The 24,079-nt window shown below is 38.5% G+C and overlaps 1 protein-coding gene and 1 long non-coding RNA gene across 2 annotated transcripts in view; one reads left to right on the top strand and one right to left on the bottom strand.

Annotated features, from left to right (window-relative positions):
- Positions 1–200: 200 nt before the first annotated feature.
- On the bottom strand, positions 201–5,712 carry lratd1 (LRAT domain containing 1). Its single transcript, XM_043220478.1, has 2 exons — positions 5,554–5,712; positions 201–5,300 (listed from the first exon to the last, which is right to left on the bottom strand). The coding sequence occupies exon 2, from the start codon at positions 5,261–5,263 to the stop codon at positions 4,481–4,483; it is 783 nt and encodes a 260-aa protein (XP_043076413.1). The 5' UTR covers positions 5,264–5,300; positions 5,554–5,712; the 3' UTR covers positions 201–4,480.
- A 4,320-nt stretch (positions 5,713–10,032) lies between these two features.
- The window catches only part of LOC122325296, a 73,300-nt gene continuing 59,253 nt past the window's right edge, over positions 10,033–24,079 (top strand). Inside the window, exon 1 of the long non-coding RNA XR_006247281.1 lies at positions 10,033–10,151. This is a non-coding gene — a long non-coding RNA (uncharacterized LOC122325296). The remainder of the gene's footprint in view (positions 10,152–24,079) is intronic.

The following is a 24,079-nucleotide window of genomic DNA, read 5'->3' as shown; positions in this document are numbered from 1 at the left end:
TAGAAATTTAAAGATTCATCTGCACGCAGAAGAAATATGTGGATATATATAGTGCCACCCCAGACCTTTTTTGACACATTATTATGTCTGCCATGGTACTAAATGATCACATATTCATGTACTGCAGTAATTAAGTGGCATGGTACTTCAAATGTCCAAAACAGTATGGGAGTTATATAACTGGTCTAGAGTTAAATAGTTATATAAACTGCACACGCAACAAAGAGATGCTTCATTGTTAACGAATGACAGAAATCATTTGCAAGTTTGTTTTGTACAATAGATTGATTGAAGGCAAAAGTCAAAGGTTTTTGTTAATGGAGAGAATTATAATTTAAAATATTGCATAAAAGAATTAGTCTGCACTGATCGCTGTAGTTGTAGTGGCAGAATACTACTACTTTACTTGTATGTTACTATGATTTCCTACCACTAAAACGTGCGAGAACCATGAATGGAACCAAACGTCACTTGTCAATACTCAGCAAAAATAAATGATTACTGGACCAATCATTAGTTAAAATGTAGACCAGCTATGTTGAGTTTAAAAAGCTTAAAACAACGTCTGTGAATACGTATATATTTCTCTCACTGTGTCCATCTCCAGTCAAGCTCTGTCATTCTTATGACATTGCCTTTGTGACTTTGATAATTATGTGCTGAGAGAGAAATAGAGGCAGGGGACACCTGTGAGGCACCGGATATAAAAAAATATCTGGTTACTATTTCGGTGTGAGAAACCAGTGTAAGCCTGAACTGTCAAGTAAAGCAAACTATTTCAGTCACAAATCCATTCGACTTATTACACCAAGAGACTTATTTGTGAATATGGCTATGCTAGTGCTTATTCTAAACAGCTGATACAAACATACAAGACTTGATTGCTGAAATATTCTCAGAGAAAATTATTATGAAATTGATAAACAAACATCGATTCCATGGACAAATAAGGATATATGTTACATCTTTACCAGGAAAGTTTGTCTTGTGCCACAAAAAAAAATTGTTTATCGACACCCTTATACCAGGATATAATAAAAAACGTAGTTTCTTTTCTGTGCAAAGACAAATTCTTTAAAAATGCTGTGAAATTGAATTGACAATCGGAAAGAGGGAAAAAAAATGCACACAAATAAGTCTGAATTCCTCCTCTACTCCTGAGGCCAGATTACCAGCTAGCCTGCTGGTTTAAATGAATATCCGATCGAGTCTGAAAGAGAAGCATGATTTCTGTGGAGCACAGATGCTATGCATAATTCTTCCTCAGCAGAAGCAAATGCATTGTCGTTAGTTCTTTAATCAACGCAAAAACAACAAGCTTTCCGTTAAAGAACTCCTCATACTCTCCAGGCTTCAAGTAAAACAATATTCAGTAGACGCAAGCTAAATGACTGGCTGAGGTTTCCCCAGTAACAGGTTACGAAGTGTGACAAACACACGCACAAACAGGACGGCACACATATGGCATATCACTGAGAGGCAGACTTTGTTTCAGGCTAAAGATATTCTGTTCAGCTCATGTTGGCAACATCTACTCCCTCAGCCCATCGCTCCTTCACTCCTGTCCTCATTCTCCACATATAGCCCGCTGCCCCACTATCCTAAATTTCCAGCATTAGCAAAAAAAAAAAAGCAATTGGTACAGGTGACAGATTGTCAGGCTCAGAGAACGGGAAAATGAGGCGGGGGTGGGGTAATGTCAAGAAAGGGGATCCCACAAATCGTCTAGTGAAAAAGTGGGTTAGTGGGGCTGCTGGGATTGGCGAACAATGTGTTGGAGACAAGACGGTAGAGACAATGGTGATGACACGTTGTAAGCCAAAGAAAATGAGTGTGTGAGTGTCAATGGCTGGTGTTTCTCAAGCGTACTTGTCAGTTGAGTGTCAAGTGCATACTAACAAGGCTTGCAGGTCAGTACAAGTACAGTAAGGTTTTATATGGTGGAAAATGGCTCAGAATACCAGGATCTGATATAATTTACTGTAATTGTACACCATTTTGATCAATGTGAGTGTTTGATTACAGTATGTATATAAAAGCTTGGAATAATTTATGCCATAATGAAAAGAAAATGTATATATTTCTGTTTAATGACGTTATCAATGCCTGTTTTCCGTGGTCAGACAAGCACATTATTTATTGTGCCAGAAAATAACATAAGATGCCTCTTTTCTGTAAAAAGGGAGTTAATTTGCACTAAAAATAGAGTGATAATTAATTTAACAATTCGTCGCATAAAAACTATTTCATCTAGTTGGGTTGTGGATGTAAAATTTGCTGTAGTCGTTCAGTGAATTCGCCCAAGTCTGTAACATCTATGATGAACTCATCTGACATCTCTCCCAACCGTTAGAAACCCGTCACACTTGTTTTCATTCACATAATCGCCCAGCTTTCCATATTAACAGCTCAAACTGACACACCTGACACAATATGTTGTGCATGATGTAGACACATGATTAACAGCCTGACCTGGAATTAATCACACAAAGGAATAAACGGTAAAGAGTGTATGTGAATTGAACATGCAGAACACACGCTAGAGGAACTATAGCCTGGCAAATCTAGTAAATATTCAAATAGATTACTAACAGGAAAGGCAGAAAGGATATCCATTCAGTGTGTAAATCCACAAGCGTACAGCTCACTCTGTTACATTGTGCTGGACATAAATTCATATCACGCAGCACAAAAAGGTAAACCTTCTAAAAATGGACTTCGGCCTTGCATTATACAAACTGATTCTCTGAATGACTTGTTAGTGTTGGCCAGCACAAGCTTTGTAAAGGGTCCAGCCACACAGACCTGTGGGCCAATCAAGCCTCACTGAGCATAAAGCATAAATGATCCCAGCTGCAGCCTACAGCCTCTAATAGGAAAACAAACAGAGCATGACCGTATTTACTAGCGCTAGAGAGTGCCTATGTGCACAGACACACACATACAGACAGCCCTCCCATTACTTAATGCAAACCTTGCAGCCAAAACTGGAGTTAATTTGGATGTATGGCTTCTGGACCACAAGCAGAGCGGTCATAAACTTGATATGTATAATTAAAGTAACAGCGTCTCCTACGAGTCCAAGTTAGAAACATGCTGCTGCTGATGATCATCATCATCGACCATAACAAGCCAGGAACAAAAGGACAGCGTCTCCATGCATCAACAGCTGCCCATAAGGCATACTAATGCAGCAATGATAACAAACGACTGCCCTGCTGGCGGGAAATAAATCCATCAAAAATCAAATGAAGGGATGATCGATACTGTGAACACTACAGAAGGTTGACGTGTGAATTGTAATGCATCGGTTAGGCACTCGCGCGAGGCTACCTCAGCCAGCACGTGCTCGCTTATTGCATTTGTACGCAGGCAAAACAATATGAAAAAGAGCTAGAGACCAACGCAATTTTCATAGGGCAATCTACGTTTATTTAAATAAAAACAGTTTTTTTAACGTACTAACTGAAATACAAAAATATGGACTCCAAAAACAGAAGAACGTTCGCTGCGTTTGTTAATAACAGAATGAAAACAAAGGCTCGTGTGTTGTCGCCTGTAGGGGTTTGGAGGAACTAATGCAGCTGGACAGATGCGCAATAACCGAGCTCCACGTTTAATATTAAAGCTCGAGAGTTCAGTCAAATAAGAGACATGTGGCAAGCTGTTTTACTTTTATTTCTTTAACTTTACCAGTACTTCATTTACATGGTAGCCCAATCGAGACGAGTGCTCTTTGTTGATTTCACTGTATCCTAATTATTCTTTCGATTGTGGCAATTGTAAAAATGACAACTATCCCAGGGTAAAAATTTGGGATCTGTGGTTCAAATATGAACTATTCAACTCCAGCTTGACTAGTAACCATTCGCTAGGTACTAGAAGCCATTGTTATTGATCTCAACCGTTAAAAGTAACGTCCTTCATCTCAATAGTAGCATTTGCATTTGACTTAAAATGTAATAAGTAGTTAGAATGGCTTCTTTATAGTTCAAACAGAAGACTTACTAGTGCGATTAAAAGGTTACTAGTAGTCGGTTGGAAAACACTAGCATATATTCAAATGTTGCTGGGACAACTCAAATGGATACTAGAAACGATTTGAATAGTTAATGGAGAATAATGAGTATTAACACAAAACACAGATGACAGTCAGTCAAAAAGAATAAATGTCAAAACGGCTTGCCACAGACATACGAACGCATCGTGGTCACCATCTGCCGCAGCAGGGCTCGGGTGCGAATTTGAGGGGGCTGTATCGGTTCATGGGCGATCTGTGATGAGGGCTCACCTTATGTTTTATCTTTTTCCTTTTTAAAGGTACAGGGTGACTTTAGCGGGGCCATCGGTTCTCACAGCACAACCAAAAGGGGCGTTGTCTTTGCCAAAAACATGTTCACACAAATACGCACAACCCTCCCAAAGTCCTGAAATAAAGGTAAGCAGCCCTTGCTCAAGGCATGCAGAGAGTCCCAAGCGCTCATTCCTTGCCGGTCACCAGCGACAGCTCCTTGAGAATACCACTGGCGTCCACGCGCCGTCTCTCGCGTATCATCTCCTCCAGGCTGCGGAACATGAGCGTGTGCGCGGTGCTCTCGGACAGGTGCACCTTCAGAAAGTAGCGCTGCTCGACCGAGTGCGCCTCCCCGCCCGCTTTAAACTCCCGCTTGCCGAAACGGCACCAGGCTGCGAAACTTTCCGAGTTCGTCCAGCAAATCTCGCCGCTGCTGAGCCCCACGTGCCCGCTCGCGTTCTGCATCACCAAATCAGCTGGCAGCGGTCGGTAGCGGTACCGATTGTTCACTATCCTGCCCTGCCGACCGCAGCTGATCTCAAATAAGCTGTCCTTGCGGATCTCCCCCTTGTAGAGGTGAATAACCTGGTCCTCCCCTTCAAAGATCGCCCAGTGCGGGGGTTGTGCGTTGGCCACTAACTCCAGTAGATCCCCGGGTTTGCACATGGTCAATAAAGTTTTCACCGAATAAACATTCAGGTCCTCGTTCTCTCGCAGTTTGGAGTATATACATTCCTGGCAGCAGAACGCCGAGTACTCGATCTCGTTGAGCGCAACCGGACCGTCTTTGCTCGGGCTGTTGTTGTCTTTAAAGCTGTCCGACTGCGATCGATCGTCCAGCTCTTCCTCCTCATCGGAAAAGAAATACGCCACGCCAACACGCAACTCGTCCTTCTCGATGCCCGATGGATCCCCGGTGGGTAGCTCGCTGTAGTTCAGGTGGGTGATCCGGTCCAGTTGGTTTCCCATCAATAACAGGGCAGAGAAGAGACATGGAATACTGCTTCTGAAATACAAAAGGGTTATGTGAGTGTCACGCTAGAGAGGCGGACTGGAAATATTCTGACGCGCCCAAAAATGCTGTCTAGGTACACAGCCGTAGTAAGTCACCTCACAACACAATAAACCACGCGCACCTGGGCGCGTAAACAATCCAGTCGCGCAGAGCGCGGCACAAAGAAGCAAAGGGCGAGTCGATTTTGAGCTGTTTGCGAAGCTCTTCTTAAGTTCACAACACAACACCTCGTACGTACGCGTACCTGCGTATTTCCCCAGGACTGTGGCTAATGGTCCTTTCTCTCCATCGGTGCTTGCGCTGTGTGTATCCCGCAAGGTCTCCAAAACATAACGCGCTCGCCTCCCCCTTACGTGTCCTCCAAGGTACACTGGATTCTCCAACACTTTGCACCGCCGCACTTTAAATAGTCTAGAAAACTCCGCCCCGACCAGCAGAACCTGCCCTCCTCATGGCGATTGGTTCAGAGCCCTCATGAAAAACTTAGACCTTTGCTCAGAGGCTTATAATATTACAGCTGTTTGTGTTGTTCGCTGCCTTCAAGACCCAAAGGGTTTGGCAGATTTGTCAAATATAACAATAGTAAATCTAGGTTTGAAATAGAGTTAGGGAAGGTTAGAGATTTATTATAAGGACATGTGGTTTCTGAATGCTTGATTAGCTATGTCAAAGCAAGTTAGAGCTTTTGTTTTCAAGGAGAACACTTTATCAAAGTAGTATTAAGATACAATGCCTAATGTGGACATAATGTTTATGACCAGTGACCACAAACATAATTTAGCCTTGTCCCTCTTTTTTTTTAAACAAAGAACAAAATTGAGGTAAGCAAATATTAATATTAAATATTAAAATGAATAAATGCACTCTCTTTCTTTAAGAATTATTTAAGTCTGATGCTGTTGTGGAAATAAAGTTATGAAACTACAGTATAACCTTACATTGGTTAATGCAATAACATGGTTCTGTATTTATTCATCTTTGTAAATGTTGTTTAATAAAAATGTAATTAAAAAATTCATTAAAAAATGTAAAATTTATAAGTAATTATATATTAAGTAATATTAAAAGATAGATTTTTTTATTCTAATAATTTATTAGTAAATACTGAAAATAGCATTGATTAAACAATTCAAATAATTAATGTTAAGTAATCTTGTTAACTAATTTAATCTTTTTTATTTGAAAATTATTACCTATTTATGTCCCTATTCAATTCTATTGTAAATCCCTCACCATAACCCAGATTTTTGCTCTTTTTAGGTAAACGGAGGGACAAAATCAAGTTCGTTTTTAATGGTAATAAGCATTACGCTATAAATGCTGTGCACTGAACTAATCTAGCATCGAACCTGGAATATTTCATTAACATGACCAGAGTCTATACGATAGGATAGAAGCTGTTTTTTTTCGTCAGGTCTGGTGTGGTCCTCAGAATTCTCCATTTATCTCCCTCACACACAGGGACATATATAACACACGCACACTAGCTGTCATGAGACTCGGACAGTCAAGTGACTGAGTAATTCCTTGCGGCATCGTCCAGCCATTCATAATCAAGAGTTTGCTGAAATGAAATTCCAGCCCTCATGCAATAATGCATGCACACACACATACACAGTATCGACTCTACCATAATATGCTACACGCCGGCACATATTCCCACACAAACAAGGCACTCGAGTGGCTTAAAGTTGGAATGATTTAGATTATAATTATTCTGCAAAGACAGATCCAATTATCCACCTATGAAATGGATTGCCCTTGTGTCTCAGTAATACACCCATCTGTGGTTATGTAGTCTGCATGCGTGTTTAATATGTATAGATGCTCTGCCTATGTGTCTGACGGCAAGAGAGAGAGAGATAATCAATTTGAAAGGCAGATGTAGAGGACCCTGAAAGAATCGTGATGCTTTGGCACACACGCATACATACGTACACACACAGATCAGGAGACCTACCTGGGTGTCAAGTATCTGAATGCTTGTGGTGCGTGCATGAGAGGCTGACAGAAAAGAAATGGAAGAGAAAGATGTGAGGGAAATAAAGCGATGACACACAATATCCACAGGACTTCTGCACGTTTCTTCGAAATATATGATGGGCCGTATTTTGCAGTAAGCAAGCATGCTGTAATCATATAAAAACACCAGGGAAAACAAGTCAAGCACAAACAAAGAAGAGGAGGAAAGAAGGATGAGAGCAGCGGAGGAATAGAAACCAGGAGAAAAATGGCTTTTGGTAACAATGACCATGTGGCAGTCTTGCATTCAATATATCCAGCTGACGGCTTAGGCTTTGAGAAAGCAGTATTTTATGGGCTTCATATAAAACGCTGCCAAGATAACTAATCATTCCCTCTATATGAATTTAGCAGTTGGTGTATGTGAAGCCCTTTTGCAAGCGTACAGATAAACACACTTGTATCTATCTTCTGTTATAGCAGGTATAGAGTTTTTACCTAAAAGGGCTTCTTTTGTTGCTATTATTCCATAGAAAAGTGCAAGCGTTGTAATATATACTGTGGGGTCCAAAAGCTTAAGACTAGATTGAAAATCTGGGATTTAGTTTTTTATTTCAAAATTTGAAAATAAATAAATAAATAATAATAAAATAAAAGTTGAACAAAACTAATGTTTGTCCCTACTCTGTTTTATTTTTAGGGTGCCCTTTAAATTGCTCCAAATTCGTTACCCTGCGCACATAATGCTTAATGACATGATCATAAGATTTGACATAAACCATTGATTCTGGCACCATCATCATCAAGGCATAAAGAAGTCACCTGGGTTGTGAATGTGAGTTTCTTGCCTTTTCCACAAACAATATGAAATATTGTCAAACTTTTAAATAATTTTAAATAAATATAAGTAAGTGTAAATATACGCTAGATGGATATGTTTGGTCGTTGTGTCCATGTTTAATGTTAAATGTGGCTCTTTAAATGCATCCGTAGACAAAACAAATGTGTTATGTGTGAATGGCTCAAATCACTAATTTATAAGCATTGCTGCTTTGTGCCAAAACATGGAATACAATCCAAATTCATATCCCATGTCCTGTTTCTTTCCCGCTTGCTCCACAAACGTTTGTCCATTCAGCTTTATATATTCTCTATTGGCACTCAAATTTTAATAAATAAAAAAAAAGTGACCCTTTTTAAAAAAAAAAATTATTGAGATACATCATCTGAAAGCTGAATAAATAAGCTTTCCATTGATGTATGGTTTGTTAGGATAGTGGATAGATAATCTGAGGGTCCAATATTGAGAAACGTTTTAGTCCTTGGCAATATATCACTAATCAAATTTTTACAAAATATCTTCATGAAACATCATATTTACTTAATATCCTAATGATTTCTGGCATTAAAGGAAAACATATATATTTTTGACCAATACAATGTGTTGGCTATTGCTACAAATATAGCTGTGCTACAGCTTGTGGTCCAGGGTCACATATTATTCACACATAAGTTATGTTTTTGCAAGTGATCTCAAGCTTTTAGATCCCAATGCAGGAAAAAGAGAAAAGGTATCTTCAGTATGACTGCAGGGGATAGGGAATTCCAAACAAGACGTCAGTTCCTACCAAAAGCCTTTATATCCTTATGCGTTATAATTTACTGTGTCCTCGGCTCAGTGACTATCACTATTTTGTTTCATACTTGAAGTGGTTTCTGAAAAGCTCTCAAGAGGGAATATTAATTACGATTCCACTAGAAATGGTGTTGCTATCTGTAAATACCAAGAAAATGAAGACTTTGGACATCCAGGATGAAATGTATCTGATTTATCTGGCTTGACCCAAAAATATTCTCGCAACAATAATGCTGCCAGTCAGTCTCTTTCAGTCCGAGTGAGTCACAGGTTCTGAGCGTTCCAAACAGTGCCTGTGCTTTAAGGGCCCTGACCCTGCTTTGGACCGTACAGCGAGTTCAGCTTCCATGCCAAAACGACAATTTAATCCTCACTCTCGCTGGACACCAGATACTTTTTTTTTTTTTAGACCTGCAAGAAAGAGTTGTGTTTTTGAGATGGCGTTATAGATTGTGTTCCCACATCGGGTGGAGAGAGGGTATTGACAATTCTTTCACACATTTCCCTTATGGCCCTTTTGTAGAACTCCCACAACACTGTGCTATTGATGGAGCAGCTCACTGACAGTTCATTCTCCTCTTCTGCTTTCAGCGCTGCTATCCTTGCTCACCCCCTTCTTTTTTCCACACTTCGATACTATTAGTAGGCCGTGCTCCCTGAGCCTTTATCTGAGAGGAGTGCGTTCTCAGCCTTACACCCTATCACTGCACAAATAACTATTATCAGGACCGGTTTCCTGTTATGGGCCAGCTGGCTTCCATGGCGTTTCATATGAGATTTTTCTTACCAGCGCTGAAACTTTATAGGGCCCCAGCCCACATTGTCATATCCTGTCCTGCTGTGCTTCTATCCCAGAGTTTTGTGCTTATCTGCCACCAGACCCATTAGAAAGCCTGGTGAGGAACTAATGAAAAACGAGAGTTCAAAATGACTGGTCAATCAGAGAGAATGAGCTAATAACTAGCTGTCAGACAGAAGGGTTAATGCAAGAGGCTGAGGTGGTGTGCGGAGTTTTAGCAGATAGACGTTTTCTTCTGAGAAAGTATGTCAGACTAACAGAGGCTGTTAAATTATAAGCTTTGGGTTGAGGCCGGTCCAATGATTAAATACATTTTCATGTCATCTGCCAAATGGAAAGTGTCTGAGGGGAAAAACGGCAAGATGGCATTTTAGGCGATCCAGCTGAGCTGTAGCTTTTTGGATGTTGAAGAGTGAACAACTCGGCTAAGCGCTGACTGGAACTGGTAATTGGTGTTTTCTATTTTGCTTTTCAGCAATAATTATATTGCCGGGTGTTGGTCAATGCACTTGTTTACCTTTAGTCACTCTAGTGAGCTGTTCTCTGACACCTGTCTTGACTTTTTAACATGCTGGACTTTTTATTGTGAAACAACATCTTCCTCAGTAAATCTGGCAGGAAGAGCCTTTTGAATCTATTGAAGTCCTTCATTTTAATAGAATTTAATATAGCAAACATCCTGCAGAATTGCTATTTGGACTCCTGGCTTTGTCAAAGTGTTTCCTGAAAGTTTTGAAAAAAACTTTCAAAAGCCTTGAATTTAGAAAGTTTATAGAACTCACAGACGGATATCTTATAATGAACTTTTCTGGACCAAGATGGAAAACATATTCATTTCCCAGAATACATTATCAATGTTGTTTTTTTTATTCCTCATTCAAATTCTAGTTAAGCTCTGCAGAGAGTGGCCAATTCCAGTTCTACCTAGTTTAAAAGTGAGGCGATTCTTAAATTATGAATTTTGCACTAATATCTCCATCTTAATTATGATTTAGTTCCTCGCCTCATAAAAGGCAAAAAGAGCCATGTTTACCCAAACGGGTATGCCCATCTGTATGTTTAAAGTGAACGCCATGATTTTTTCCCAAGCTTAAGTTATATTTTTGTTGTCAGCAGAACAAGCAGGAGGAAATGCAGGCAGATCGGCACATTCCATTTCCTCTGACAACATAACAGCCTTTGCCCCCCTTCATCGTTCAAAACCAGTTTGCTCCTGTTGTTTATTCTTCCACAGCTCCTGACAGACGCGCTGATCCCCTGTTCTCAGATCAGAGAGCGTCTGTGTTAGTCTCTCTGGAGGGGAAGCAGTTAGTGTGTGTTAAAGTGTCAGCTTCGTGACATGCTCAGAGACAAGCAAAGTTAACAATTAAATGCTGTTGAACGTGGTTCTTTGTTATTCTGGGTTTGTTTGTAACACGTTCTCGTGTTCCACAAAGTTAATGCTTAACTTGTGGCTCGTTAAACAAAAGGCTGCCTGAGTTTTTTCACTCAGTCTAACATCAGGGTTGTTTATGACTTTGCTGCTTGGCAGCAAAAAATGGTGCTCTGAACAATTTGACTAGAAAATTATTGTTCAGTTTGAAGCAGGCCCATGGTGTCTATGTGTAATTTAGGTCATACATACCTACAGCAAGGCATGCATTATTGTTGTACCTTCTGCTGCATCCATAACCCTCTAACCCTCTTTTAAATGTGTATGCGATACCTAAGGGATCTCATTATGTGAAGACCGTTTCTTTTATGAGGGCTTAAGAGATCTCTTAACCACATGTATAATCCTGCAGGACATTGCAGGACAATGTCATTCAGATAGAAAATGTTTTGACTATTCTGTTAAATTTGATCCTTGAGATGTGAATGCTCGGTGGCTCTGTAATCTTTCCATCGTTAATGCTCTATTTACAGTATGTTCCTGAGTATCTCTCAAGGTCTGTTGCATCAGTAGCGTTGCACTCTTATGCACCTCATTGATTGCTCTGTTAATCGGAATGTTGTATTGAAAAGCATTATCTATACGTCTGTCTGTCTGGCCGTCTTTTCCAAGCTGGTTAAATAAAAACATTTGAGAAAACATGCATAGAAAGGAACTGGGGTCATGTGGAGGTCAGTCACGCAGGCAGAAGACTGAGCTCTAAGAACATTGGCTCCAACCTCAAACAAGAAAGTAGGTATCATGCTGTGATTCTGAATGCATTGCAGCCAGCATTTGCTGTAGCCATAAAACCATAGAAAAAAGCTATGGCTCATCCATGGTTTCTTGCAGTATACGCTTGAGACTGCCTGGGCTGAACAGCATAAAAAAAAGGATTTGAACATAGCAAAAATCTCTAGGCATTAAATATTTTTAAACCTAAACTTCCATAAGATGAGCATTTTGTAGTGTTACATCTTTGTAATTCCATTTGTAAAAATGGTAAATCCTTCTCCTGAGTTATTTGTGGTGATATAAAAGACTGTTAGCTTCATGACGCTCAAAATATGTGCTTGTTCCATCTGTGATGGGAGTGATGCCTAATGAAAAATAATCTGCACCATAATTACAACAGAATGCAATGAAAGGTACCATATGTTTAACTCTGATGATTAATAACTCTGCAAGATAAGTAAGAGTTCTTTATGATGTATTCTTTTTTGTAAATATCCTGCACAGGTGGTTAATTAAACTTGCTTTGGAAAATACTTGTGGCACATTTGTCATAAATGCAGATGCATTGCAATCTGATATTTCACACTCACAGGGTATTGTGATTTTATCTCAGTAGGTTGTCTTCGTTGTAGTGATTGCTAAAGTCTTATAGTGTGGAAAAAAAACTGTGTGTTCCCCAGATTTTTACTCTCCAAAAAATCTCCCTGCGCTTTCTTTGCCCCAGGCTTGCTCTTAGAAGTTCCACACTTGAAGTGCTCTTGGGAAGCGCATGACAAAAATAATCTACAAGTAAACCCGAATCAGCTCATTCAGATTACAGTACAAAGATGTATTGGGGTTGGAGACAAAAATGGTGATGTTCAAAATAGCTAATCATGAATTGAAGCCGGCAAGCCATAAATGAGTATAGAATCCCTCAGCTAGGTCTTGTCTGCTAAATAAAAGTCTGGATACAACAATAAATGTGTTTTGAGGAACCATTACTTAGTTGATTTATTCTTAATGTGGTTGCATTTCAATGCCAAAAACGTGCAATCTGTAATAGTGTCTGCATTTTATGTAAACAGGCCTATGTCTCTGCGGCGAAGATAAATTAGGATATAAAGCTATCAGACAATCATGTCTAGTTGATTTTGCAGTTGGCACAGTGCTACTGAATACATTATTTTAAAAAATCCTCATTACAGTTTTGCCAGTATATCTAGTTGAAGGCATGATTTTATAAAACCGTGAGCAAATACAACCACAAAATAACAAAAATCTATTTTTACTTATTTTATAAATATTCTTCCATTTATACACTTGTAAAAACTAAAATCCACTAAGCAAATTATGCATGAATTTTTGAATCCATTTCCAAAGACACGGGTCAGTAACTTGTACAAATATAAAGCGAATAAGAATTATGTCGTTTAAGGCACAAATAATGCTATTACTGAAACAGAGAAAAATCGTACTGTTTTGCTTTTTTCTTGATACAGCTCATTTGTTCGAAGATTTAAATTATGCTGACATTTCTGCTCCAAAAAAATATTGTTCCGTGCAATGTTGAGATATTAATACTCCAAACTTTTAATAGCTGTTGTCAACTAAACATGTTTCTTATCAAACTGTCGACAAGTTAAATCATAATGCCTATAATGATCACTTAAATATGGCTCTTTGCAAATAATGGATTCTGATTGGTCAATTGCATCATCCCTCAGTCAGATATTCTTCATAGCTACACTGTATATCAGACCGCTCAAAACTCGCCACTACTTTTAATGTCTTAATAATAGATCTCAGGCTCATGCTCTTTGATTTCATGCAAAGGCAACTGCTTCTGTTGAATGAAATGACCTCGAATAACTTAAGAAATATTGTTGCTGTGTTTTTCTTGCTTCAAGACACTATGCACTATGTTTTTTCAAAATGAAAGTCGTAGGTTGATATACAAAGTAATAATTTAGTGTCAACTGATAAATAGTGAGTGTAACAAGTTCAGTGTCAAGGACCAGATCATCTAGTCTGTTGGGATATTTTAAATAATAATTACTTCTATAGTATTCTGTTACAGTTTTTCTGGAATAAAATATAACTGTTAGTAAGGTTTTAAGGTTAATTCACCTTTAGCATATATTCCTCTAAGTTTACTTGGAAAGGCCTTAGAAAAACCTCCCTGTTCAGCCTTCTTCAAGCTGTTTTCTCATAAAGCCTGCAGGACTCAATTCTCCCTCATTAGAGAGTGATGCCAAGGGCCTCCATGCTGTTGCTTATCTCATTTAAGCGATTCCCCTTCTCTATTCGTGGGAAGCCCCCTGCCTCCACCCATCTGCTGAACAAGGCTCTTGATTAGGGGCAGCGGAGAGTGAAAGGCATGTGACGTGTTGGCATTCTTGCCATGTGGTCTGAATGACTCATTCTGGAGTGAGTAACTCTCTGATCTAATCAGCGACTTCTCCAGTTTCTGCCACAGTGTGCTGAGAGGTGGCCGAGCATGTCCGAGTCAGAGGAGCTGGGGTTCTTTTTTGAGATAATGTCTGGAATTCTTTAATGGAACAATACATTAAAATATGTTAATTTATGCACTTGTTTCTTCACCTGAAAAGATTTGGAGAAATTTAACATTACATCACTTGCTCACCGATGGAAATTCTAAAGTGAATGGGTGCCGTCAGAATGATAATATATAAAAAACATCACAATAATACACCAGTATTTGATGATGTCAGTATAACTGATGATGATAAACAAAATATAATAATTGATGCACCACAGCTGTGATGGCACCCATTCACTGCAGAGGATCTACTGGTTGCTGATGTTGTTCCAAACCTGTATGATATGTAGGACACAAAAGCACCAAAAAAAGTATAATAAAAATGGTCTGTGTAACTTGTACACTATATTTTAAGTGTGTGATAAAATGGAAAAAGATAACTAGTCATACAATCTTGTGTAAGGAATGACAATTTTCTTTTTTTTAGTAACTTATCAGTTTAACAAATGTGTTATCAGTCTCTAATTCTCCATTTTCTAGTGTACTGTAGTTGTGTAGAGTAATGTATAGTTGTGTAGCAGAGTCTATGAATTATTCCATTCCCTTTTTCCTGCCCCCATGCTTTCTAAAAGGGTAATGTCAGGACCTTGAGGTGATGTAAAGGGGTCATGGATGGGGCAGAGAGAGAGTTTTATGTTGTCAGCAAGGTGCTAGAGTCATAGAGAAACCACTCTGTTATTTAAAGAAATCATCAGCGGACAACAAGATTGAAAAGTAACATATTTATTTGCTAGAATGAGACTCCCTAGCTATGTTGATGTACTAGGGCGGATATTACATTATGATGGTGATGATCTTTGGCTCTACAACTGTGGAAGTGTGACCTCAGAGAATGAGGCTTTCTGTGCTGCTTACTAATAGATAATAGCCATTTTCTAAACTTTCCAGTGTTTGAAAGTTTAAGATGCACCAAGAAATGGCCTGCGGTTTCTTGAAAGTTTTCAGGCCCTTACCAACTGCAAGTACTACAGCATTGTTGGCATTTGATTCTCTGGGAGTTTGGTTCAATGCACTGAAATCAAGTTTAACAGTTTTGATTTGACTTTTTTTTAATAATTCTTCTTATCCAAATAGCATGTCATAAGTATTCATCCCCAGTGTTTAAACAGATTGCAAAAAAGAAGAAAACAAAATGTTCAATTCTATAAATCTGTCGACAATTATTTAATCATCAATCACATTTTCCAAGTAAAAAATAAAATCACTTGCTTTCTTGGGGCAGTTTTGTTACTAGCTGCGCAGAGCCTCGTCCCCTGGTTAATTTCTGGCCCTTTTCAGTATGCATTGACAACACTGATGCAATGTCTGTGCAATTTTAACATACATTTGGCATATTATTAAACCAGGGCATAAGACGGGTAAAACAAATGATTGACTTATTACAAAATGGGTTGGGTGAACCATTTATGGACTCCGGGTCAAACATTCATATGCTGAATCGTAATGCAAAAAGGGAATTTGGCAAACCGTCATCGTGGCATTTCACATGATGAAATCGTTTGACATAGTTTTTGTAGTGCTCACTAGATTACCTGAATAAAAATCCAAAATCCTTCTCAAAATACTTAATAAGGTGGTCTTCAAAGCTCTAGTATATTAATCATTATTATTCTGAAGTCTCCGATTTCGCAGCAGAGAGTTTGAATATAGGCCATTGTCATCATCCCACCTTCCTCTGGAGAACAGGAGAGTGAGAGTCAGAGTGTGTGCGTGTAAGTGCGAGGTCGGCGCAGGGTGAAGGCTGAGTTCTTGACTCCGTTGCCAGGATGAGGAGAGTTTATTTCAGAAGCTGATTGAAAATTCCAAGTTACTGTCGTCGGTCTCAGGAGCTCCTTTTAAATGCCAGAGCAGCTCTCAGTGCATGACAATCGTAGTGATTTCCCCTGGCAACACTCTTATACAAGTGAGCACTCACCCTAAAAGTCCTCCACCAAAAGTGCACGGAGGTCTATGGGAAAGTCAAGTTCTGAGCAATCTTCAGCTTTTATTTGAGGATTTGAATTAGACCAGGGCAAGATTCATGACCAACCCAACAAAGGTGACCAGAAGCATGGTCTTTGGATTTAAGGCCACATTGTGACATTTAGTGGATTGGCCTTAATTCAGTTTGCGGGAGTGAGTGTTGGCCGAAATGGCATGTTGACGCATTTAGTGCTCCGACCTTGATATGGCATTACGGTTTAAAAGTGTTTGTTGAAGACCTGCTGCTGAGTGTGTGCGCGTACCTCACAGCATGTGTTCTGTAACCTATGTGTTATATCTTTAAAATGCCCTTGGGCCAACTTTCTACACTAAACCTTTCAATACATAGACGCACATACAACATACATGCCCACCTGCACAACAGCACACTGGGTCTTACCTGCTTACAAATCCCTCTTTTCTCCTTTGACATTTGCAGTCAAAAATCTAGAGATAACACCATGCTTTGAATCCCAAAGCAGCGCTGTCAAACGTTTTCTAACTTGCTCTTGCTGTCTTATTGTATCTCATGCTCTCTCATCTCTTCTCATTTTCTGCTCTTTTAATTAGTAGAAATATAGTGGAAGAGATGTGAAATAAGACGCTTTGCTGTAAAAGGTGAAAAACGTTGCTTTAGGCAGAAGTGTACGCTTGCAGTTGGAAAAGTTTAACTTCTGAGCACTTTCAACAGAACAAAGGCAAAAAAGCAGGTTCTTGAACTCTTTCCATATATGAATGCATTCAAGTTCAGTATTCTGAATTAGATTTTGCTACATTTTTTTCCGGAATGTCGCATTGTTATACTAATAAAGTCTGTGTTGTTTGGTCAATAGCAATTTTCTGCTAATAATGGGATGTATTACAGCCTTCATTTTGAAATTTCTTTATAGAATTACATTCATTATGAATATAGTCTTGCAGTATGGATTTTGGTCTCCCATTGCAGCATTTTGACTAAGATTTGCCTATTGACACTATGTTGCTTGTATTGTGGCATCGAGTCAAGTAGCTCCGCCCACAATAACATTTCAATGGACTGAAGAAGCACTCTTCATGCGTATTACACATCAAACATGAATGAGTAGAAACTGACAGTGGCAGTTTAATATTAGATATTATATGACACATCCCTTACGTTCCACAAGAAAAACCATAAAAAGTCAAGCATCCCTAGTGTGTTTACAGTAGCAACTGTGCATAATTTTTTTGCTATTTCTGTTATTTCCAGAATGGCACATCTCATAAAAATGAGTCTCGAGACATCTGTCTTCCGTGCAGCACTTTCCTGAACTAATGCTGTTTTATGGTTTTGAATGAACACATCTTCACGCATCTTTCCAGTGCTCTGTCTTTTATTTGTTTTTCTATGGACACTTGTGATGCATCTAAAGCATATGGAAGCTTGTTTCAGCCACAGAATAAAAAAAATGTAAAAGTTCAGAATTCTAAGATTAAAAGGTCACAATTTAAATTTTTTTTTATTTCACTGGTGGAAATGAACTTCTGTACATGCATGAACACTCATTTTTAAAATTTCGGAGTTAAAACAACTTTTAAACGTGTCTCAAAACACTCTTCATTTTCATTTTGCTGCGTCTCTTTTCTGACCAAAATTAAGTCTGTCTCAACCTCTTACCTTTAATGATCGTTTTATGATACTGTACAGAAGCCAGCTAATCAGATTGCAAACTTTGATTTTGAGATGTTTGCTTGTAATATGCTTGCTATATAAACATGCCATTTGAGGCTCAGAACCTTTAGAATACAATAATGCTAACTTGAAAGGATTAAAATTCAGGATAAAGAGGCTAAAAAGAAAAAAGATGACAAAGATAAAGAATGAACTAGGAATAGCAAATAGCAAATAAAGTGGCTTCCTTGGAAGTCTTCAGGAGTTTGACATATTGAAGGATTATGTTTGGCCTATTTGTCTATCTTAAACCAGACAGTGCTGTTAAACAACTAAAATGTATTGAAAATGTATGCGAGTGTGTGAGAAAGAAAGATTGTTCATTCATTCATGCATGCATATGTGTGCAGGCTGCTGAAATTAAAAATGGCCTGTGAAATACTCCATGACATATAAGAATTATAGATACCTTGAGCACAAGATGTCTTCCTGTGTCACTCTCTCTCTCCTCCAGAGAGAGGGCAATTTCTTCTTCTTCAAGAGGAAATGAGAAATAATCTTCCCAGTCCAGACCAATGGGCTGTGGCTACGCGAGACAGGTTTAAAGTTAAAGTGAAGCGAAAAACAGTGCGCATTTGCATTTAAATCCATCTGACCTGCAAAAGCGCTTTTCCCCATCTCAAAAACAAGACAATTACAGCCAATTACCAGTATCCATTTCCCCTTCTCTTTTTCATTTTTGAGTTGTTCATGCATGCAAAAAAGAAAATGTCTGAATGATTCTGTCATTTGTGACAATTACAGATGATCCACTGAAGCGAAACGACTATCTCTGACTCTGAAATGGTTTAATTTATTTATTTTCAGCTCTCCGAGCGAGAGTGAGCGAGTGAGAGAAGCATGAGACAGAGAGGACTCACAGAAGTGCGTCTCTGCGAGTGGGAGCTGAAGGCAAAGTTTGGAACAGTTTCTGAAGCTTTTAACGTCAGTCTGAAGGCTTGCACAAGGCCTGCATGTGCGTTGCGTCTGGAGCATGTAGATATTTCTCTGTGCTTCAGCTTCCCTCTCAGAACTCTCCCCGCAGTTAGCAAGGTTTAGGAACCAAACGAGACGAATCCGTTTGCTTGTATCAAAAGCAGCCTTATTCAATCACGCTCTGCAACATGCAGCTTTGTGCCGTGATATTTATTTATTTATTTCCTCTATCAAATAATTGACAGCACATTCTGCTTGGCGCCGTAGGACTTTTGGAGCTCGCACATGATGCTGTAGAGGTGATGTTGCCAATGTTGAAGCATTCGAAAGTCAATCTTACCATTTTGAAATGTAAATAGATTCTGTCAGAAGTAATATATATGGGAGAGGTATAATGAAGGATCAGGGATGAGAAACAGGCTTTAAACACTTCAAACAGACCCCCTCCACCACCGCCGCCGCCATCACCACCCTTCAGCCGCCTCTTCTCATGGAGTCGGGCTCGAGAATTCTTGTCGAAGCCAAAAGGGATTTGCAAGTATTCTAGTAATCCATTTCAATCCAATGTTCTGCGTTGACAGGAAATTTGTCATGTGAGAGTTGGTGATTCGGATTGGAAATTCAACCTCCTTTCCTACTGTCTTTCCTCTCCTGTTTTCTCATCCCATTATTGTTTCCAAAGGAAGTTCAACCTCTAAACCTCTTTTTGAGGTCCCTTTATAATTTTTTTTTTATTAGGTTAATCCAGGTTAGTCTATGTGTATGTCTGTCTGTCATCTCTGATGCTGTTCTAAAAAAAACCCCACATATATATATATATAGAGAGAGAAAGAGAGAGGAAGGAAAAAATGTATATTTTACATAAATAATTTAAATAATAGTAACAATAACAGCAACATAAAAAGTGAATTGTCAAAATTAGGAAAGATAAAAAGTTAAAGTCTTTTGACTTTTATGTACACCATGTACACCATGCCTTTATTTAACATGTTACATACCACATGAAGACAGTTCACACTTCATATTTCATTCTGTTTTACCCAAAAACGGTTGTTGGTCTGTTAATTACAACATCACATATTGTAGTTAATATTCTAGCAAAATAAATAGCATTACCAACTTTTGTTATCGATGCTAAAGTTTGTACATCTAATCAAACTCTATGGTAAAAATTCATCTGGAGTGGTTTTCTTTGTAATAAGCCTCTTTTTAACCTCTCTACATGCATATTGGCTCCTTAATTGCCTTCCCTTAAAAATCCTAAAACCACCACAAAGCCTTGTAATTTCCGGTCTGACACTCTGGTTTTCACCAACTGGTCTTCGTTTTTCCACTTTACCACTCTTAATCAGAGAAAGAGGGTTTTTCATTTGGCCAGAGTGAGCCTATTAGCACTAATTATGAGTGAGGTGTAGTGTTCACTCATTACTCGCAGATGAAGAGGCAGAAACAGAGGCTCACAGAAGAATGATGGAGAGGAATAAAGGGAGAGTGAAAGATTTATAGAGAACAGCGGTATGTCAGAGAAATTATCAGGGGGTTTGGAAGATAATGTTCTCTCTCTCCTTCTCATTGTCTTTAAGTGTTCATCAGTTTCCTGAAATTAGTCAATGAACACTTTTTTTTTCTGAACACTCGCTTTACTGTATCACTGAATCAAATTAATTTTAATGAATAACAACTCCTGATGCAATTGCAATGTTCCAAATAAACAAATTCACAGAGAGCACACAGTGATAATGCAAGGCAGTTTTTTTTAGGTTATTCCCAGATGCAGTTTTGTTGGAGAGATGGAATGTTATTTCATTTGATATTTTTTCAACAAATAATTATGAAGGAATGAATCGATGTCCTCAGAAAGCACTCACAGTACACTTAGGACCCCTGAGTACAACACTGTGTACTTCAGCTTCCCGCTATATGAAAGTATTTCACTTTACCTCATACTTTTCATGACCTTTTTGAACATGATTGAGCTGGAAGCTGAAAGTGTGAGGCAGCTGGCACAAGTATCATCTACAAAATGTCTGTGACTGATTGTGTCCTGAAGTACAACATTCCTCATGAATGCAAATGACGAAAATGTGTTGCCCTTATATGTTTATCCAAACATGGTTTGGTTTTAGTTACATTCTAAGTACTTTTTGTCTTATTTTAAGAATACAATAACTAGATCTTGAATGATGCCACAGTGAGAGCGCACAAATCTTTCTTTACATTATTGAGTTGCTTTAGGAAATATAGGTAGTTTGTTTGTTTACTCTGCATAAGGAAAGTGGCGAGAGGGTTCAGGGGTCTGGTGAAAATCGATGAATTACACATAAAGCAAGTTTTAAAATACTACATTCTGTCTTAATAGTAATAGTAATAAAAGTATAAAATAGTAATATTTTGTCAAACAATATTTAATATATAATTTAGAATAAGTAAATAAAATGTTATAAATTAAACAATTGTAATCCTAATTTATATTTTAATTAATAAAGCTTTTATGAATTAATATACGTTTTTAATGACAAATATTTTGTTGAAATATTAAGATTTTTTTTCCTTTTTAAAATGCACTGATAAACAAAATGCATAAATTGAAACATGGATACATTGTAATAATTGGTGTTGCAAGTAACCCCCCGGCTAACCTCGATTTTTAACGCTTTACAACCCTATTTCACATTTTCATTTTGGGTTCAAGGTCGTAAAACGCTCAACGTCTGCTATTTCCATTCCCATCACCAAAGGGAATTCTTTAATGCAAATCCATTTGTCTCTGGGGGGAGAGATGAGTAATTCTACCACGCTCTTTGTGCTAGCCTCTTATAAGTGCTTTTTTTTTGGTCCCCAAAACACTTAGCTACCAACAATTCGGGGTATTAATGTGCAGCACATGAGTCATTGCTGCTCCTGACTGCTTTCTGTGGCATTCTCTGTCCTTTAAAGATGCATCCAAAATAAGTGCCCTTGTTCTAGTTGACTTGAACGCAGAAATAGTACATTCATTTCACTCTAAGATGGCTCGGATCAAGGCTTAGTGACCTAGCAATGCTATCTTTGCTCTAGTGCTGCAGAGCAGCTGCCTTGGATGACACAGCAGGTGAATTAACACTAAAATATACACTGTCTCCTGCGTCTAGAGCCATTTTAGATTCAGACCCCAAGACCACTGGCTTTATGGGCATCATCCATCCGAGGCCTCTGTACTGCACTGGGCTACCCAGGGAGGGGGCAGGTTAAGTATTTATGAGAGATGGAGGAAAAACCAGCTCCAGCCCAGGCTGAGGTAATGGAGGCGAGCGAGAGTGGCCGCTAACGTTAGCGGCTGACCTTTTGCCACAAAGACGCAGCATGAATTCTTCATTACTGCTCTGTGGTGACTCGCATCTCATTTTTGAATGTAACGCCTTCCAAAGAGACCAATTAGCATTGATCATTTTGTTGTAATAGCGCAGTTATGGTGATGTTGCGTGCATGCTGATGCGACTGCCAATTCCTTAAGATGCATGAAGAGTCCTTGTAGGAGATGTGATGGGACTCCTTCAGGACTCACATTAAACACTCCTTATGATCTTAATGAAGGAAAAATATGGGCAAAGAAGAGGCTTAATTCTAATAGGTACATAATTACAGCCATTACTGTCTGTTTGTGTGTGTGTGCGCGTCAATTGTACCCTAATACCTGCTAGATATAATTTCACACTTTCAAGAATCCTTCAAAAATCTACGCCAATATAATGACATCTTTGACGCTATATGTAAACAATACGACTTTGCCATGTCTACCTTTTAGTAGACATCAGTTATTTTTAAATAAACTTAAAATTATTTGTTTTTACAAATTAATATAAAGACGAAAAAAGACTAAAGCTGATATAAAAATGTATTAAAAACTGAGAAAAATGACAAAAGTCATTGTCTTTTGAATCATTTTGTGTGTCTAGGTTTGCTGACAATAGAGGAATTAACCTGGTTTAAAGTTTCTAGTCTTTTTAATCCCTTTAAGGTATAACAAGATTACTTTATTTAAACAAACGATCAGGGAAAGAGGAATAACTTATCAATAATTTAACAGCCTGAGAAGAAAAACGAAACGGATAAAAAAAAATAAATTGTGATTTTCGTGTGCAATATAAGTACAGCACAATTCCCTCATGCTCTGTGAGTTTGATATAAAATGAGGAAGCATATGAAAATTATTCACCCAGAATTTGAAATGTATTTTACCATTGTTCTGCATTAATGGCCTGTGAGAAGCGTCTGATTCCCTCTCTGTCTCTCTCTTCCTCATATACATACAACCTCACACCTCTCGGAAGGACAGATATTAGTATATTAATGAGCCATCATAGCGCTGATGACAGTAATGTAGGTGTTTCATTAGGACATGCATTATGTTTAATCCCAGATCAATGCAGTACCATCTCAGGACTCCAAATAATTATGAACACACAGAGCCGTTTTAATTACTGTCTGACTACGTGAAGGATCATGCAAAGGGTTTTCCATTAGTAGCATCCTGGTGTTTTTGTTGTGCTAATTATTGCAAGTCCGACATTGTAGTGTTGCCGTGTACTTTCAGGGGAAGATGCAGTGCTTGTTTTCATATCTCAACAACGAAAAGCCATTAAAGGAATAGTTCACCCAAAAACGAAAATTACACAATGAAACTCACCCCTAAGCCATCCTAGGTGTACATGACTTTCTTCTTTCAGGCAAACACAGTCAGAGTTTTTAAAAAATGTATCCTGGCTCTTTCAAGCTTGGTAATGCTGGTGGATAGCAGCCATTATTTTGAAGCGCTGTAAATCGGATATATACTTTGTGAAACTAACCTATACGCCTGCGAGGGGTTATCACATGTCCTCTGAAGCAGATCGATGGGTTTTTGTAACAAAAATATATCTAGTTTTTAAATTAGAATGTAATACGTATGAGGTAAGTTGTGTCATGTGTTGAATGCGTTGAGCTTCAAAATAATGGGCGCTATCCATGAGCATTACCAAGCTTGGAAGAGCCAGTATAAATTTTTACTGTGTTCGTCTGAAAGAAGAAAGAGATATACGCATAGGATGGCTTGGGGGTGAGTAAAATATGCCGTCATTTTCATGTTTGGGTGAACTACTC

The sequence above is a fragment of the Puntigrus tetrazona genome, chromosome 20 (genome assembly GCF_018831695.1).
Source record: "Puntigrus tetrazona isolate hp1 chromosome 20, ASM1883169v1, whole genome shotgun sequence".
NCBI lineage: Eukaryota > Metazoa > Chordata > Actinopteri > Cypriniformes > Cyprinidae > Puntigrus > Puntigrus tetrazona.
The sequence above is the reverse complement of the archived record's forward strand: the minus strand, read 5'-3'. Positions and strand labels throughout refer to the sequence as shown.